The 16,131-nt window shown below is 39.6% G+C and overlaps 1 protein-coding gene across 2 annotated transcripts; it reads right to left on the bottom strand.

The window, feature by feature from the left end:
* Positions 1-3,191: 3,191 nt before the first annotated feature.
* LOC125879807 (alpha-1,3-galactosyltransferase 2-like) lies at positions 3,192-14,589 on the bottom strand. Of its 2 annotated transcripts, none has more exons than XM_049561905.1 (7): positions 14,452-14,589; positions 12,558-12,655; positions 12,205-12,282; positions 11,982-12,074; positions 10,182-10,277; positions 9,393-9,530; positions 3,192-7,983 (listed from the first exon to the last, which is right to left on the bottom strand). In XM_049561905.1, the coding sequence occupies exons 2-7, from the start codon at positions 12,560-12,562 to the stop codon at positions 7,299-7,301; spliced, it is 1,095 nt and encodes a 364-aa protein (XP_049417862.1). In that variant the 5' UTR covers positions 12,563-12,655; positions 14,452-14,589; the 3' UTR covers positions 3,192-7,298. The 2 variants fall into 2 exon arrangements, with proteins under 2 accessions (XP_049417862.1, XP_049417852.1); XM_049561895.1 differs by having other exon boundaries at positions 14,412-14,542.
* Positions 14,590-16,131: the final 1,542 nt, after the last annotated feature.

The raw sequence follows: 16,131 nt of genomic DNA, 5'->3' as shown, positions 1-16,131 counted from the left end.
TTGCGTGGTGAAGGAGGATATTGCGCATGCTATCACTGACGTACGTCAGCGGAAATACAGGTGCGTTACCGTTAGCAAACGTTAGCTAACGACGTAGCGGAAAATCAGGTGTGTCCTGCATCGTGCTGACGCCATTTTATAAATTGAAAATGAGCAGAAATATGGGGAAGAAACTGAAGTCAGTTTCACTCTGGCCTCCCAAAGTAATACTTTGCCATGAAACAACATTTAACGTTAACGTTCAACAAAACAAGTTAGCTAACGCCAAATTGCTAGTTATGCTAATGATAGCCGGTTGTGAGGCAAGCTAGCTACCAAGCAAACAGACAAACAAAAGTAGCTAGCATTACATCAGTGGACATGGATATGGACCATTTCGCCCAACGTTACATGAATGAGAGAAGACTTGGCGTCAAATATTGTGAGTCAAATACACCACCTGTCCGTCTGTGTCTCTTTATTAATGTTTAACGTCTCGTCGTGAAGTTTGTATTTGTTGTGTTTGGCTAGCTCAGTTGTTGATGTTGTGTTGGTGTCATATTGTTTATTTCTGTGCGTTGTTTGGCTGCAAGTTTGAAAATTGTTCAGTGGCTTACTGTCAACATAGCCGATAACCAGGGACAGTCAGACTGAGTCTTTCATTTTTACATTCAAAGCATTGTACATTGTTTCCTCAGTCATCTGCTGTGTGTGATTTGAGGCCTGTACAGGAGGTCTGCTACGACTAGTTTGCTGTGAGAAGCTTCCCATCCTTTTCTCTCTCAAACTGTGCTGTGTAATCAGTTATTATCTTTGTAAGTGGAATACAGTCATGTGTGATACATGCATGGATGAATGCCTCTGAACGCGCCTCTTACTGTATTCAGTTCTGGTCTGCACCTATATTAGTGCACACGTTTTCTTTATTTTCATTATTTCAGTTTCTTTTATAATCAGGCAACTAATTGTTTAGTTTATGAAATCTGTGGATATGGTGGAATATGCATCTTTTTCCTACAGGCCAATGTGATGTCTTGAAACTGCTTGTTTGGTCCGACCAGCAGTCCAAAACCTAAATATATTCCATAAATAATGATATGACAGAGAAAGTAACAAATCCTCAACATTTAATTAGTTTAAACCTGATAATGCTTGACACAAAATTGTCAATTATTTTAATAATTTCAGCGCATGCCTCTAGGTAATACAGATGGAAATTATACAAACTATGTTTGTAAGACATGTTTGCATATTCATAGATATTGTAATTGGCACCAAAGGACACCTGAAGATGATTTGACGACAGCATATTGCACCAGACTCACCATACAGTGTAAACATAGCTGTGTGTGCTCAGGTGGTAACATGCATGATCAGACTGCTGCCTCATTCAAATGGACACAGCAGTTGTGTGCGAGACACCTGACATGCAGGTGGATATGACTTGAAGGGCTGCGAGCCTGGATGTGATATTACTTGCTTCACAGCCAGGTGGACCCCTGAGACTGGAACCAGGAGGCTACCTGCAGATCCAGAGTCTGTTGGGGAAGGTTTTTCATTGGTTTGAATTTGAGGTATAACACACACTTCCAGCAGAGCTGGAAGAAGTACTCAGATACTTAAGTATGTATGTTGGAGTAACTTCTAACTTCAGCCATCAGTGGAGTAGAAAGTAAAATATTTCCCTTTAAAAATAGAATTTCTGCTACATCACTTCAGTAGTGATTAGATGTCCCAGTAAAGCATCCAACAATATTCTGCCTCGTCTTGAAGAACAGGCAGCACACTGTCTATGTGCCCTCACCCAGCCTTCTGTGTCTATTTCCAGCACAAATGAGGGCACAAGCAATTTATGTTGTGAGATGCGTCTGCTTTGTTGAGCTCTAATTTGGCACTCTATTTTGTCATTTTTTTCCTTTTAAAATAATTAAGTTAGTAGATATTGAGAGCCCTCACACCCCAAACCCCTTTTCTTGTGTCTTCAGGTTCACAGCCCGACCTTGGCACTGCTACTGGAGAAAAGTCTGTTTAATGTGAGGACAGCAGGTATGTTAAATTTTTTACAACTGTGTTCTGTAGTGTGTCTTGAGCTTAAAACTTTGCACGTGCGGAGCTGCACAGAGGCAGAGCTGGTTTTCAAATGTCGGATTAAAACTTACTGTTTGTGATATGGTAAAGCACTCTTGTATGGTTCCAGCTAGTTGGTGAACTTCCAGGTAAATACAAAGGTCATTCTCTGAGGACAGACACATATCCTGCTGTCATGAATGATGTTATTTATACAGTTAGGTGCCTGGTCCACATAACACAAGCTGAATTTGTTATCAAAGCCAACAAACCTTTTTGGAAAATGGTTTTTATATGAATATTGATGTCACAACCATGCAAGTTGGATCAATGCAAAATATGCCATCTGACAAATTGGACATTGTCCGCTGAAATATTTCTGTTATATTCTTTTATATCAAATCTCTGTCTGTTGAATAATTGTGCTGTTTATACAATGTAGTTTTTACAATATTACTGTTACTGCATTTTCCTTTGTTTGGAAAGTGCACTGTGTTTCTTGCCCCTATTATTGTGTGCTTTGAGTGCCATCTTGTGGTGATTCAGTGAAGACTTTTTGTGCCATCCAGTTTTTGGCACAGCCTATACAGTGCATCTCATCATGTCCTGTATGTATGTTATTGAGCCCTCAAAGTCTAATTTTCCTAAAATGTGTAATAGTCCTCTCGTGTGGTAAGATTATTTCCACGTTTCCAATATAGATTAACTGTTTCAAGATTTGTTTTTAGAAATTAGTGTCAGTATCTTGACAGAAAAAATCAGATCACAGCACACGAATGAAGAAAAAAAAACGAACAAACCAAAAAACTAGATTAAAAATGTTAAAATAAATAGATAAAATAAATGTAAAAAATCATCATTAACTCATTTCTTTTAAACTTGTTTAGAGAACATGGGACTTTTCGGGCTCAATATTTGACAAAACAAATACTTGCTATTGTACTTTATCTTGAGATTTGTTTTCAGTGTTAAAACTCGTGAGTCAAATAGTAAAATTATTTTTCTTTTAGGCCATCTTTGGAGGGGTGAGCGCATAGAGAGAAATGAAGGGTTGAAATAGATGGAAAAATGATTGGAAGAGATGTGGAGCAGCAGTGAAGCTGCAAATTGACGCTAAATAAACGAGATCCACAGGAGGAAGACAAATTCTTTATTCATAACAATCAGATCATATGAGTCCATCCCATGGCGTCTGACACAGAATTGTGAATTAAGACACACTTAACACCCCCTGGAAATCTTGTCTTTGCTGACGTCCAGTGGTTTAACTCTTCCCCTTGCTGCAGTGATGGCAGCAGTGGACACTGGGATCTTGTGATATTACTGTTGGGTGAACTTACAGGTCTAACACACTTCTGACTACACCCAGCGACACCCATCAGAGAGGCTGCATTTGGTCGTAGGTGAAACAAGCTTGAACCAGAGAGGACAGCAAAGCAGTGACTCCAGACACTATGGAATATAGCCTTTAAATTTGCACTGAGAAAACCTGCATTGCTGCAATACTGTCCACACTCGTACATGTGCACAACATATGCATTGGTGTATTGTCTGGTGCAAAGGCAGTTGTGTATCTCAGGCAGACTTGACACTAGCACCCTCATGTGGCACATGGTTAAACAGCACTTCTGGGATTCTTCTTCTTCTCTGGCATTCACTCTTTGCTCGATAAACTAGGAGGAACTACAGGAAGTCTTTTACTTTCTACTTTAGAACGTGGTGTCCTGTGTCATAATTTGTGAAGGTGCATACACTACATTAGACTGCAATACAGTGTTCCCTCACAACCTCACATTTTCTCAGGAACCTCCTCATTCGATAGACTCAGTGGCAGCTATATAACCCTGTGAAAATTGTTGTTGTATATTAACAGACTCTTAAACCAAAAGGCCTCCCCATTTGGCCTGTGAACTACACACACTAAGGCAAGGACTGCTCTGTTGATACTGCCCTTCTCTGGCTTGTGTGTCTTTGACAGGGTGAGTGGTAAGGTGGCAGGGTGCACTGATGTGCCAGATGGTGGCAGTCTATGAATAATGCATCGCTGCTTTCAGTCAGACAGGTCCAAGCTGATCTGAGGTCAGCTGAATGACACAGGTGGCTGCTGGGTGGTTCATGCTGAGTGGTGAGGTGGGCCACCCAGGGGTGAGCCAGGCAGACGGGCTCTTGACATGCATTACTCATGTCAGTCTTATTTAGGTACAGGGCTCTGTGATAATTTTATCCCAAGGAGCACATGCACTTCCAAATGAAAAAAATTACAAGAAATGTAGGCGCAAACAATGAATTGCATACATTTTTTACTGCTTGTTTGTGTGTGTGCTCCTTCTCCTTGTGTGTGATCATGATGTGAAAAGCAATGGACTATGGAAGTGGAGGACCTTGTAGACCAGAAGCATTCATTAAAATTTAAAGAGGTCAATTACCTCAAACCTCATTATTTAATTTAATCTATCAAATAAAATCAACATTGTGAATTTACATATCATTTCAACAATTTATTGTCAATTTTCAAAGAAGGATACTTTGAACACACAGACACAATGAACTTGGAAATGATCAGAGGCTGGCAGTTCAGGGTTTGGCTCTGTGTGTGTGTGTGTGTGTGTGTGTGTGTGTGCAGTAAGTGTTTCCTTCAGTCTCTCTCTCCTTCTGTGAGTCATATTGTGTCGCAGACTTTACACCTGCCTTTTCTAGATAGTAAATCCCAGACACAATTTCCTGTGCTGCAGTGTTTGGTCAGCTGTGATAAAAATGGTACAGTGGATATTTGTGTAAATTTCCGTTATTAAATATCGAGGGCCTGTAAACAGCAACACCTTGAAATACATATTACATGAACCCAAACAGGCAATTTTAAATGGTACAGCTTTTCATAGTGCATATAGTGCCATATTTTTTATCCAAAAAGGTCTGTACTTAAAGTGCATTTTGTTGACAATTACCAATAATTTTGCACTCTTCGTTGGAATTTTTGCCCACTTGTAGTGCAGCTTAGCTTGAGCTAAACTAATAATCATAATAATTTTAATACTATTTTTTTTTGTTTTAGTTTTTGACAGACATTTCTTTTTTTAGATGTGAAACAGCTCATGGAACTGACCCGTAACTTACTCTTTAACATACACAATTTAGTTTAGTAGGTGAAGGACTTATAATCTTAAACTTGACAACATGAAGATTAACATAAACAAGACAACATTATTTCCTTTTCAAGTGTTTGTTAATACATTATCTGACAGGAAGTGAACGAGGACCAAAGCTGTTGCCCTAGCAACACAACAGCAATGCAAAGGTCCATAGACTCCACTAGTTCATGCTTATACATGAACATGAATATCCAGTCCGTTATCAGGTGTTTGGAGTATCCCCTTTAATGTGATTGAACATGTAAAAACCATATTCATTTTATGAGAGACCCAAATATGTTAGCTGGAGTACAGCCAAATAATCTGCGATGTATACTGGGAATATGAATAACCCGATTTCCCTGAGCTCATGTAAACACCATATCCCGAATATAATTATAACCAGGACCTCTTGAATGGGTCTTTCATGTGCATGTAAAGAGTCTATGGTACGTGTCATTGCTTCATTGCTGTTCTGTAAGGCAGTTTGTATAAGCAAGTTCATCTACAGGGAAAAAAAAGCAGCAGCTGATTAGACAAGCAGATGAAGACATTCAGCTGCTATTGATCAAAGTTCTTTATGTAAGATAAATATAAAACAATAATAAACAGATATAATCAGATATCTCAGATATAATCTGGATTATTTTAAAGTCAATCATGGTTTTTTTTGTGACTTTTCTCCCCATATGGCTAGCACAATAAATATAAATATTCCATAAATATTTTAATGGTGTTATTATTACGCCATTAACAACCGCAGATAATAATAACAAAATAAATAATTGATAGCCTGTAAACTAAGACAGGGCTTGACGCTAACTTTTTTCCCAAGGAGCACATGTGCTTCTAAGTTGAAAAAGTAAGGAGCACACAAAGAACTTTAGGGGCACAATGTAAATTGATCAAATAATGTGTTTTCCGTAATAACCGTGATGCAAATAGACATTTACAAGCAAAATTATTTAATTAATTTGTATACAAAATGTACAGAAAGGTAAAATCATCAAGTTTTGAAAAAGTATTGCAATTTAATTTTGTCTTTAATGTTATTATCTTACATATATTATCTTTGCAATATGATTATTTTATATAATGTAGGATTACTATCCTAAAACATTCTCCAGGTCCTCTGAAGCTCTGCAGGACTTATTTCCACCCTGCCCAGCAGTGGTACCGTGGCGAACAGTCCCTAACTACGGGGAGAACAGAGCAGACTTCCCCGGAGGTCCGCCGCTTTTCCCGGTCCCTCGTCTCCACCACACTTTGACTTATTCCCACCCAGCCGACAGCCTGGCCGTGGAGAACGGTCCCTAACTGCGGGGAGAACGGAGCATGCTTCCCCGGAGGTCCGCTGCTTAACCCGGTCCGTCTCCTCCTCCACACTTTGACTTATTTCCACCCTGCCGACAGTGGGACTTATATTCATTGTGTCGACAGTGGCTTGGAAAACCGCCCATAACCGTGTCACACAGGGAAGAGGGAAGAGAGAAGGCGGCTGGAGTTCCTCCAACATTTGCAGTTAGATTATCATATTTTTTTATTGACAAAAATATAGGCTGCTTCGGCTGATTTTTTTTATGTGCACATGTGCCCCTAAATATTTTTTACAGTTTGCACACACCTTTTTTTAGTCACAAATGCGAGTGAAACGCTTGCACTGTCGAGCGCTGTAAGAGACTGTGAGAAAATTTGCTACACTTATGTTATGTTTACAAAGATATGTTTACAAAGATATTTTCATTCTGCTGATGTCTTCATCAATTGAACTGTCAAATGAAGTGTGCTGCATTCCCACTGAAGCTTCACACACCATGGTCAGTTTGCTTTCCCTTGCCTCTGCAGCTGCTGCTCCTGTAATCCAGTAATGTAATCTGATCAAGTTTAAGTGATCCGATTCTTCACCCTGGTTCCACTGTCTTTCACCAGATTTGGGTTTTCTCTCTCCAGTAACTGCCAAACTGGCGGTCGACAGCAGTGTTGCTCAGAAATAAGCATTCAAAACAGAAAGCACCAAATGCTTCTATATACACATTTCTACAAATCCCTGAAAAGGTAAGAACTCAATACAGAGCTTACAGTAAACAATCTTGTATTTGTCAAACTTTGGCTCTTTTAGCCACTCTACCGCGTACGGAGTTTGTTATATTGTTTTGGTGCCCATATTAGACGCTGGACACGTATGTCAGTGTTCTTACCAATAATCTGGTCCCAGCAGTATTCGGGGGAGAGCAGCCTGCTTGGTTTGTGAAGCCAAAAGTACTTATTCAGATGACTCTCATCATGCCACAGAGCCTCCACGTTGTTTCCTTTGTCCTCCATGATACCCAGAAAGCAGAAATCTGCCAAATTCTTCACATTTTCCCACAAGCCTCCAAAGACAGCAGCATGGTAGTAGTAATCTCCAGTTTCCATGAAGGCTTTGGATTTGGGGTTTCTGTCGTAGGTGAATCTGTTCTTTGGAAGTTTGTAAAACCATGCATGTAGCAAAGCCACAGAATCCCCCAGAGCCTCTGAGCCAAATCTTCCCTTAAACACTTGATCCACATCAAAGCAGAAGACATATCTGAAGTGGTGACGAATCTCTGATTCAATGGTATCTGATATCGTTTTCATTCGCATCATGGAGATGTCCTGCCACCTGGAGTGCTTTTCCACCGACATCACCTTCAGGCTCCGCTTAGGACCAAGGTCGATATTTGGTACCTTCTCTGGCTGATCCGTGAAAACGTAATATGTCACCTGTAACCCCAACATAAAGTGTTGTTCTGCTGTGGTAAGGAAAGTCTTGAGGTAGGCGTCAAGGTACCTTAGGTGGAGACAGAGAGATAAATAATTGCTTTTGTTCATAACTAAAATACTGAGAGAAACACTATGATAAAATTACCATATCATGGGTTAGTGTCATGCTGTGTATTTCATTATTTGAGACGACTATCATACAGATTCACGACTGCTGACCTTTTTAGACTGTTTTAAAAATGGTGTCATTACTTGACCTTGGTTTCAAGTCTAATCCCACAGGTCTGCTGCTATATGCAGTGTGTTTGCATAATGCTTTTCAGTACAAGTGCAGGTGTTCATCAACATTGCTCGAAAACAATGTTGTTGTCCACTTTTGTGACAATAAGGGAAAAAGAGGGATGATGTATGTGCCAGGGAGAGGAAGGTAAAAACTAAACAACAGCATACCTGCATGACTACCATATTGACAAAACATTGTGTCATCAAGTTCATTGCGAATGCTGGTTGCTTTTCTCATATTGCACCACAGTTTGATATTCAGCTGTAATCGACGTAAACGTATCTCGTCAGGTGTATCCAGGGAACGTTGCTTGATCTGTTCCAGGTTTACCAAAAGCATTCATAATACCAAATCCTTTGGCAAAGTGCTACCAGATTCAAACTGAACTGCTGATGTGAAAGCCCTGGTATTCTCACAGTAGGGCTGTCAGAACTGGTCAGAAGTGACATTCAAATATTCCTTTGTTGAAAACACACAGGTTCCAACCATATTTGGATATTGAAAACAAAAACAATCATATTTTTGCACATTATGTTCATGAGAAACCAATAGGAGAGACATATAAGTGCTTGTATAGGCAGGCCTTTATTTAAAGTCTCTTTAAAAAGATCTACATGCTCACTCATTACAAATAAATAAATGAATGAACTATACCATAAAATTTAATTTAAAGACTATATATCCTGATCTGACTCTCTCTCTCTCGCTCCTAATACTACGCCATGATTGGTGCTAGACCAAGAACTGGGCGTTGAGTGCATTGATAGAGCAGCAAACAAGAGATAAGATATAGACAAGATCTGGTGGTTTAATAGCACCCTGAGCAGAGAATTAAGTCATTCTCCCTCTGTGCGTTGTAATCGGACTCTCTTTGTTCTTTAATGTGGTAGATGAGGTCGCACGTGGATATGCGTGTGTGTGTATCCCACTGGCTTGCTAATCTCCGCCGCTCTGCACTGCGCTCACGCGGCAGTGGCTGGACAGTGTGGTGGAAGCAAAGTGCCCAATGTCCCGTTCCTCCCCTAATTAACACTGTTGTCTCCGTCAGCACTGTTGCTGTTGTCAGCACCGTTTGCATTGTTACCATCGATAGATATGCTCTAAATGTGGTATATCACCTTTGAATTAAGTTTTATAGAATATAGATTGGACATTGAAAACTTAAAGTGAACTGTGCGTCTGGAGAAACAAACCTTCCCACAGCAAACACGGTGAGGGCCACAGTTGAATTTCTTTCGATGTGCTGCTGGTCGTAAAGATTAGGGTCGAACATCCCCTCCCAGATGATGGGAGCATTCCAAGACGTATGTGTAGCAACCCGTGGCCTGGCCCTGAAATGGAAGATAAAAACAAAGATTTAACAGCCACATAAGGCGGTGTATGGGATGTTGTTCTATATAAAATGACTATATTGTGAACATTTAGTCTCATCATTTTTTTTAAGCCACCACCACGAGAGTTGCTCAGGTGTTTTTGTTCTCTCACACTCTCTTATGGCTCTCACCTTTTCACAGATACAAAAATTAAATGTCATTGGTTTTTGTGTCAGTAGGGCTCTGACTATTCTATTTAGACAGATTTTGCCATCACGGAGCACTGGTGTGTGATGTAAATATTAATATATGAACTGGAGAGCTGGAAGTTTTAAGTTTACAGCAAAACATCAACACTTCTGGCCTGAGATGAGCTGGGGGGCTTCAGAAGAAAAACTCAAACTGGTTAAGGCTTGTACACCATACCAGACTGGCAAAACCGGAAATTGACCCAACTCTTTCTGCACATACAGCCATTTTTTTTCTGATTATGGCAATGATATGAGTAAGACATGTATTTCATTGAGATTTTATTAAGTATGTTTACCGTAACATCATTACTTCTTATCAAACCTTTCAGTAAAAGCAGTTGGACAACATGATGTGTCTAAATATACCTTAAGATAAATTGACTAGATTTCTGAGCAAAACTAAAAAGACATCACTTACCCAAAGTTAAGCGTGTCATCTACATTGATGCTCTGTCTCTGTTCTCCTTTACTGGCCACTGGCGGGTTGTCCACAGGGACGAGGGTCGTTAATTGTCTAATATTGAAAAATGACCATCATGAGACTGGAATAAAATTATTTTGAAGTGACTCTTGCAAATAAATCAAATTAGCCACCACTGCTGACCCGCCAATTGTAAGATTTTGTGGTTCGGACTTGAAACACTCTATGAAAGTTAGACACCATCTGATGATCTCTCCTCTTGCCCAAGGCAGCTAGTAGACTAGCTATGACTAGACTAGTATAAAAACATTCGATAGATATATGAAAACTCTAGGTCTTAAGGTTGTTTGGTTTCACTTGAAGGAGTATAGTACATTTAAACATTACTCTGTCAAATCCACAAAATTTAGAGCAAGCTTATAGTTATCAGAGCTATTTTATACTCTGTAACCAGATTATACATTCATTTGTCCAAACTGCCCAGAGTGTCACCGTACACCAGCAGTAATAGCAGTTACCTTTTGTACTCCATAGCAGACTGGATTGAACTCTTTCCAGGGGTTTGTCTGACAAGACAATCAATGCCTCATTGTCTTTTACTTTGATTCAGTGGGACACTTAAAAAACTTGAAAAACACCTCAGTGTTTTTGTGCGCCATAGGGTCTGCATCACGAGGAATCTAATAGTTAACTAAAACATGATAATAAATGGATAATAAAACAAAGCTAATCCTCTTTCCCACCACAAATACCTGCACTGAGCCTATGCAGCCAAAACTAAAACGTCACATTTCTTTACCCAAACTTAAGTGTGTCATCTACATTGATGATCCGTCTCTGTTCTCCTTCACTGGCCACTGGCGGGTTGTCCACAGGGACGAGGGTTGTTAATTGTCTAATATTGAAAAATGACCGTCATGAGACTGGAATAAAATTATTTTGAAGTGACTAAGATGAATACACCTCTAGGGTCTGCATCACAAAGAATCTGATAGTTAAAGCTGCAGTAGGTGGAAAGCTTGAAACACGGTTGATTTTTGAGTCTCATCTGAGTTAGGTTTCGTTTGTCTCCGCCCTGAGCCCCTCCTACCAGACAAGCACACGAGTATTTTATCATACTTGGTTCTATTTCTCCCTCTCTGGGACCCTCGGCTCTCCCTCTCCACGCAGCAGCCCTCCCCATCCCTCCCTCACAGACCCGCACATACTCCCGAGCCTCGGCTCTTGCTCTCCGCGGAGAGCCCTCGGCTCCGCTCCCACGGCCGACCCTTGCGCCCTCCGGCCGGGCTCAACCCTGCCTCACCTTTCCCCTCCCTCCGGGGCTCCGGGGAACCGAGTTTTGTCTTCCTTTTTTTGGGTTTAGCTGTGTAGGCAGTTGTAGCCAATGCTGGAATAGCTATTTTACCTGGTGCACTGTTTGCCATTGCTGCTTGCTCTCCCCTTCTGCCAGCAGCACGGGAACGCGCTTATGTAGTAGAACAGCCAATAGGAACAGAGTGGTCTGAGCTGACCTTTGATTGGTTGATGCACATCGGCAGGATATGGATTCTTTAGAGGCTGAACACAAAGCCATGGTGAGGTGCAGAAACCTATTGTTTGTCTCAGACCACTTCATTTACATTAAGCTTAGAGGATATTATAAAATTTTTACTCAATTATACCAAAACAATGTTGCCTACTGGAGCTTTAACTAAAACATGATAATAAATTGATGAAAAAACAAAGGTAATCATCTTTCCTACCACGAATACCTGCACTGAGCCCATCCAGCCAAAACTAAAAGGCCACATTTCTTACCGTAACTTAAGTGTGTTGGCTAAATTGATGATCTGTCTCTCTCCTTCACTGGCCACTGGCAGGTTTTTGGCAGGGCTGAAGGTCGCTAAATGTCTAACATTGAAAAATTACCATCATGAGACAGGGTTAAAATTATCTTGAAGTGACGCTTGCAAATAAATCAAACTGGCTTGTATGTACTCTTATCAGTCAGCAAGGGCAATAGTATTACTGTGGTACTCACCTTAAATATAAGGAAGTGAAGCTAATAACAAGCAACACAAGACAGCAGAAGGTTCTAGCACTCTTTGTCTTAAGCCAACTGAAACGATGTGAAAGCAAACAAAAAGGGACAACCTCAGTGCAGGCAATATAATATATGGTAATAAAAGTTATGCAGTCTTTGATATGGTTGTGATTTAGGTGATTTATCCCAGTAAAAAGAGAACCAGCTTCATAGTACTGAAAACCCAGAGTTAACCCTGAAGTTAGATCCAAATCCAAATCCTACTTTGAAGTACAGGCCTCTGTTCACCAACTATAATTAAACATTTTTTGTGTTAAGTTGTCTTGCCTATATTTACTCGTACTAGCTACCTCATAGCTGTAAAAAACAAAACTGCCTCTTAATTTTTCCAGCAAACAAACTCTGGCAGGAGGTGAAGGTATCTGTTGGCTGGTGGATACAATGGCACCTGAAAGAAAAAACACAGTGCATTGTGAGATTGTTAGCAAAGCAGTTTAAATGGCATGGATGCAGTTGTTAAAACAGTATATCTAGCATAAATTTCAGAATTCTAAATCACGAAATTAAATGTCAGAGTAAATATAGTGCACTCGATGGGGTCGCTGTAACAATTGGCGTATTGGGAGTGAATGGCCATGGTGTGGGGGTCACAGTTTGGTGCATGTAGCTGCATGCAAAATACATGGTATGTAGACTGATGCACGCCAATGAGCAATAGCAACAGGTGCTGAGGTTAGCATAACAAGCTGATTGGCATGCGAGTCAGTCACTCTCTGGTGAGCCCAAATGAAACTTTCGAGCTGGAAGACACACCTGCAGGTCCCCAGTCAGCTTTAGCAGAAATGGAGACAGAGCTGTGTATGAGACAAAGGCAGTGTGTCGCCGTTGCTCCACTGTTGTTGAGCATGTTAATGGAAACACATACAACATACCAATACACATTTGATGGCATCACCCAGATTTGTTGATAAGTGGGATGAGAAAAAAAAAAACACCCTGGAGCCAAACTTTTTGTCACTGCTGCTTTCAAGCAGTCGTTATACACAAAACAGACAGAATAAAACAATCGCTGAAGCAGCTAACATTTACATTACAGGATAGCCAAAGTGTGACTAATTGAAACACTCATCCTAATGCACTAGTTTTACTTTTTATTAGTCTATATATTTTGTATTTTCAATTATAAGCACGAGATACGCCTTTCAGTTTTAAAGCCTGTTGTGACCTGTTGCCTTCAGTGTTGGTGGTGTGTAATACAGAAGTGTTTGAAATATTCCCAATTGTTATTATACAAATACTTTACCAAACTTGACAGCTGGCAAAATATTACCTCAATCCCCTGCAAAGTGATTTTGTCTGGCTTTGACACTTTCTGTTCAAAATTAATGAAAAGGAGCACATTTTTTGAATTTGTTATTTCCGCTTCTCTGTGTCATATTATAGTACACCCCTACAATAAAATAAAAAAGGGAGTGTTTCTGGACACTGCTGAGGACTAAGATCATTTTCAGTCCAAATTAGACAAGGTTGCTCACTCAAATTCCATGTCTAATTATTTTGAAAATTACTTGATTAGTGATCATACCTCTTGTTATATTATGATAATTTAACATTCACATTCACACAAATAATACAAATAAACGCAAAACAACTGGAATAAACCAGTGATAACGATTTCAATAACAGTTTTCCCTTTGTGCCATGACTTGGCTAAAATGTGCACCGCTTACCATGACAAAACCAACCGGACTTTAACTATAATATTTTTAGTCGAAACAAATTGAATGGTGATGCAAAATTCAATGTATTTTATCTTTCTTAAATGGCTCTTGTGAACGAAAAGGTCGAAAAGGTCTCATACTTAAAGACAACTGATGACCTTAAATAATGATTAACAGGCAGATGAATAAAACAAATTATTCTCCACCTCTTTTCTAAAAGTTATTGACACACATGACCAGCAAATTTCTCAATCCCAATTAAGTTTTAGCTTTTAGATTATATTTAAAATAACGCAGTTGTTTGAAAAAAACAAAACGAAACAAAAAAACGTAATTTATGACAATGAAGTGAAAATTGTTGTGTTGAACAGAGAAACAAGGGAAATACAGGCTATAGGTCAGGCTATAGATAAAACCATAGCTTATTCTAAACAGTCAAAGCGAGCCACACGTTTCCTGACAGAGACATTGCTGATGAATTACCTGCATGCAGGTTGTCTTCAGGTAGAAGTCCACAACATACCTAGAACATTAACAGGATCTACGACCCTCGGGACACTTTCTGTGGATTTGTCTGCGGCGGAGATCTCCCTCCGTGTGTGACATTCAGGGAGTGGCTCATCTGAAAAGGTTCAGTTTGGACACGCTGGTTTTATTGCCTTTCATTAAACCTTGAGCGTTGATACACATGCCATAAAGAGTTTTTTCTGTCAGAGTCCAGACCAGGAACTTTGTGACTTGGCACAGCATGAGGTCAACTTTGCTGTAATTAAGACAGGAGAGGAAGATGATTGACAGGCATCTCAGAGCAGGTTCATCGGTCAGTCTTTTACTGTTGTCCACTCTTTCATTATTTTCTTTTTAACAGGAGCTCATTCAGCTAATAGGAATGTATTTACATGTGTTCATCATATGCCCTGTTTTTCCATTTTAATTACATTTTTTTTCAGTAAGTCACAGTATCTCATTTAATACATTGTGTTAATAAGCAGCTTCTTTGTAACCTACAACAGCTACAGGCACTGTAGTGGGAGGACAGGTGTCATTTTTGTGTAAAAATGCATGACACTTTATGCCTGCTGCATGTGTGCTGTTGGCCTGCACATTATGCACAGCTCACCTGTGTTTTGTGTTCTTACGAAACATGTTTGAAAAATTATTTGACTTTTTTTTTTAAGCCATTCTGGTGGCATGGCTCTAAGGATGACCATGTCGGTTTGTTGTCCAGTAGACAGAAATCTCCAAACCACTATTGGATGGATTGCTATAAAATGTGGTACAGACTTTCATTTACCCTGTGAGGTATCTCTACGTCTGTTTGATGGATTGGAGCACAATAAATACAGATATCCATGTATCCTACAGAATAAAATTAAATGTTTGAAATAAAAAACATGTAGTATCATCCATCCCTAATCACAGGCCCATGGACTTACTTCTGCCGTTCACACTAGTCTGCATTTACTCTACGACCATAATTTCCCAGAGTAGTGCCAGAAAGATGATCTTCCATTCCAGTCAGACAAGTGCTTGCAAATGCTCTCAGCAAACATGGACTTTACACTCCTAGATTACAGGAAAGGTCCATTTGCCCCACCTAAGAAGCATCATTAAACTGTCGGCCCCATACTCCCTCTTTTTATCATATCACTACAAGTCTGCTATCTGTTCTCACAGTCGACTATTATAAAATCTTTTTCAACCCCATCCGTCACACACAGATACACAATCCAGATTCCTGCATGGACTTTAAAAGCTGCTGCTGCTTAATGATTAAGCCCTAGAAAACAACACTCTTATTATTCTAAGTTACATGAAGAGGCAATAACCTACGTTTTATTCTTCTTACCGAGACCAGGTTCAACCCTGCTAACCATACACTGAAAATACCATCACACAGTAATTCAAATATTTTATGAAAGTTCAGCCCACTTGCCAAACAATCAAGATACAAAACCTACTTATGAAGTATAGTTTTCTAATTATAAAAGCATCAAACAAATTAAGTGATAGAATAAGATCCACACATCCACATCCAACACATAAGAACACAGATAAAACATCTATATGGAAATTAAAAGCAAATGACCTGCTAGATAAAGTGCTTAAAGTGCATTAAAAACATCAGCCATTTTGCATAATAATTTCACCTGATATAAAAAACAATATGACAAATAAAAGTTAAAAAGTAAATCCTTGTTAT

The sequence above is a fragment of the Epinephelus fuscoguttatus genome, linkage group LG2 (genome assembly GCF_011397635.1).
Source record: "Epinephelus fuscoguttatus linkage group LG2, E.fuscoguttatus.final_Chr_v1".
NCBI lineage: Eukaryota > Metazoa > Chordata > Actinopteri > Perciformes > Serranidae > Epinephelus > Epinephelus fuscoguttatus.
The sequence above is the reverse complement of the archived record's forward strand: the minus strand, read 5'-3'. Positions and strand labels throughout refer to the sequence as shown.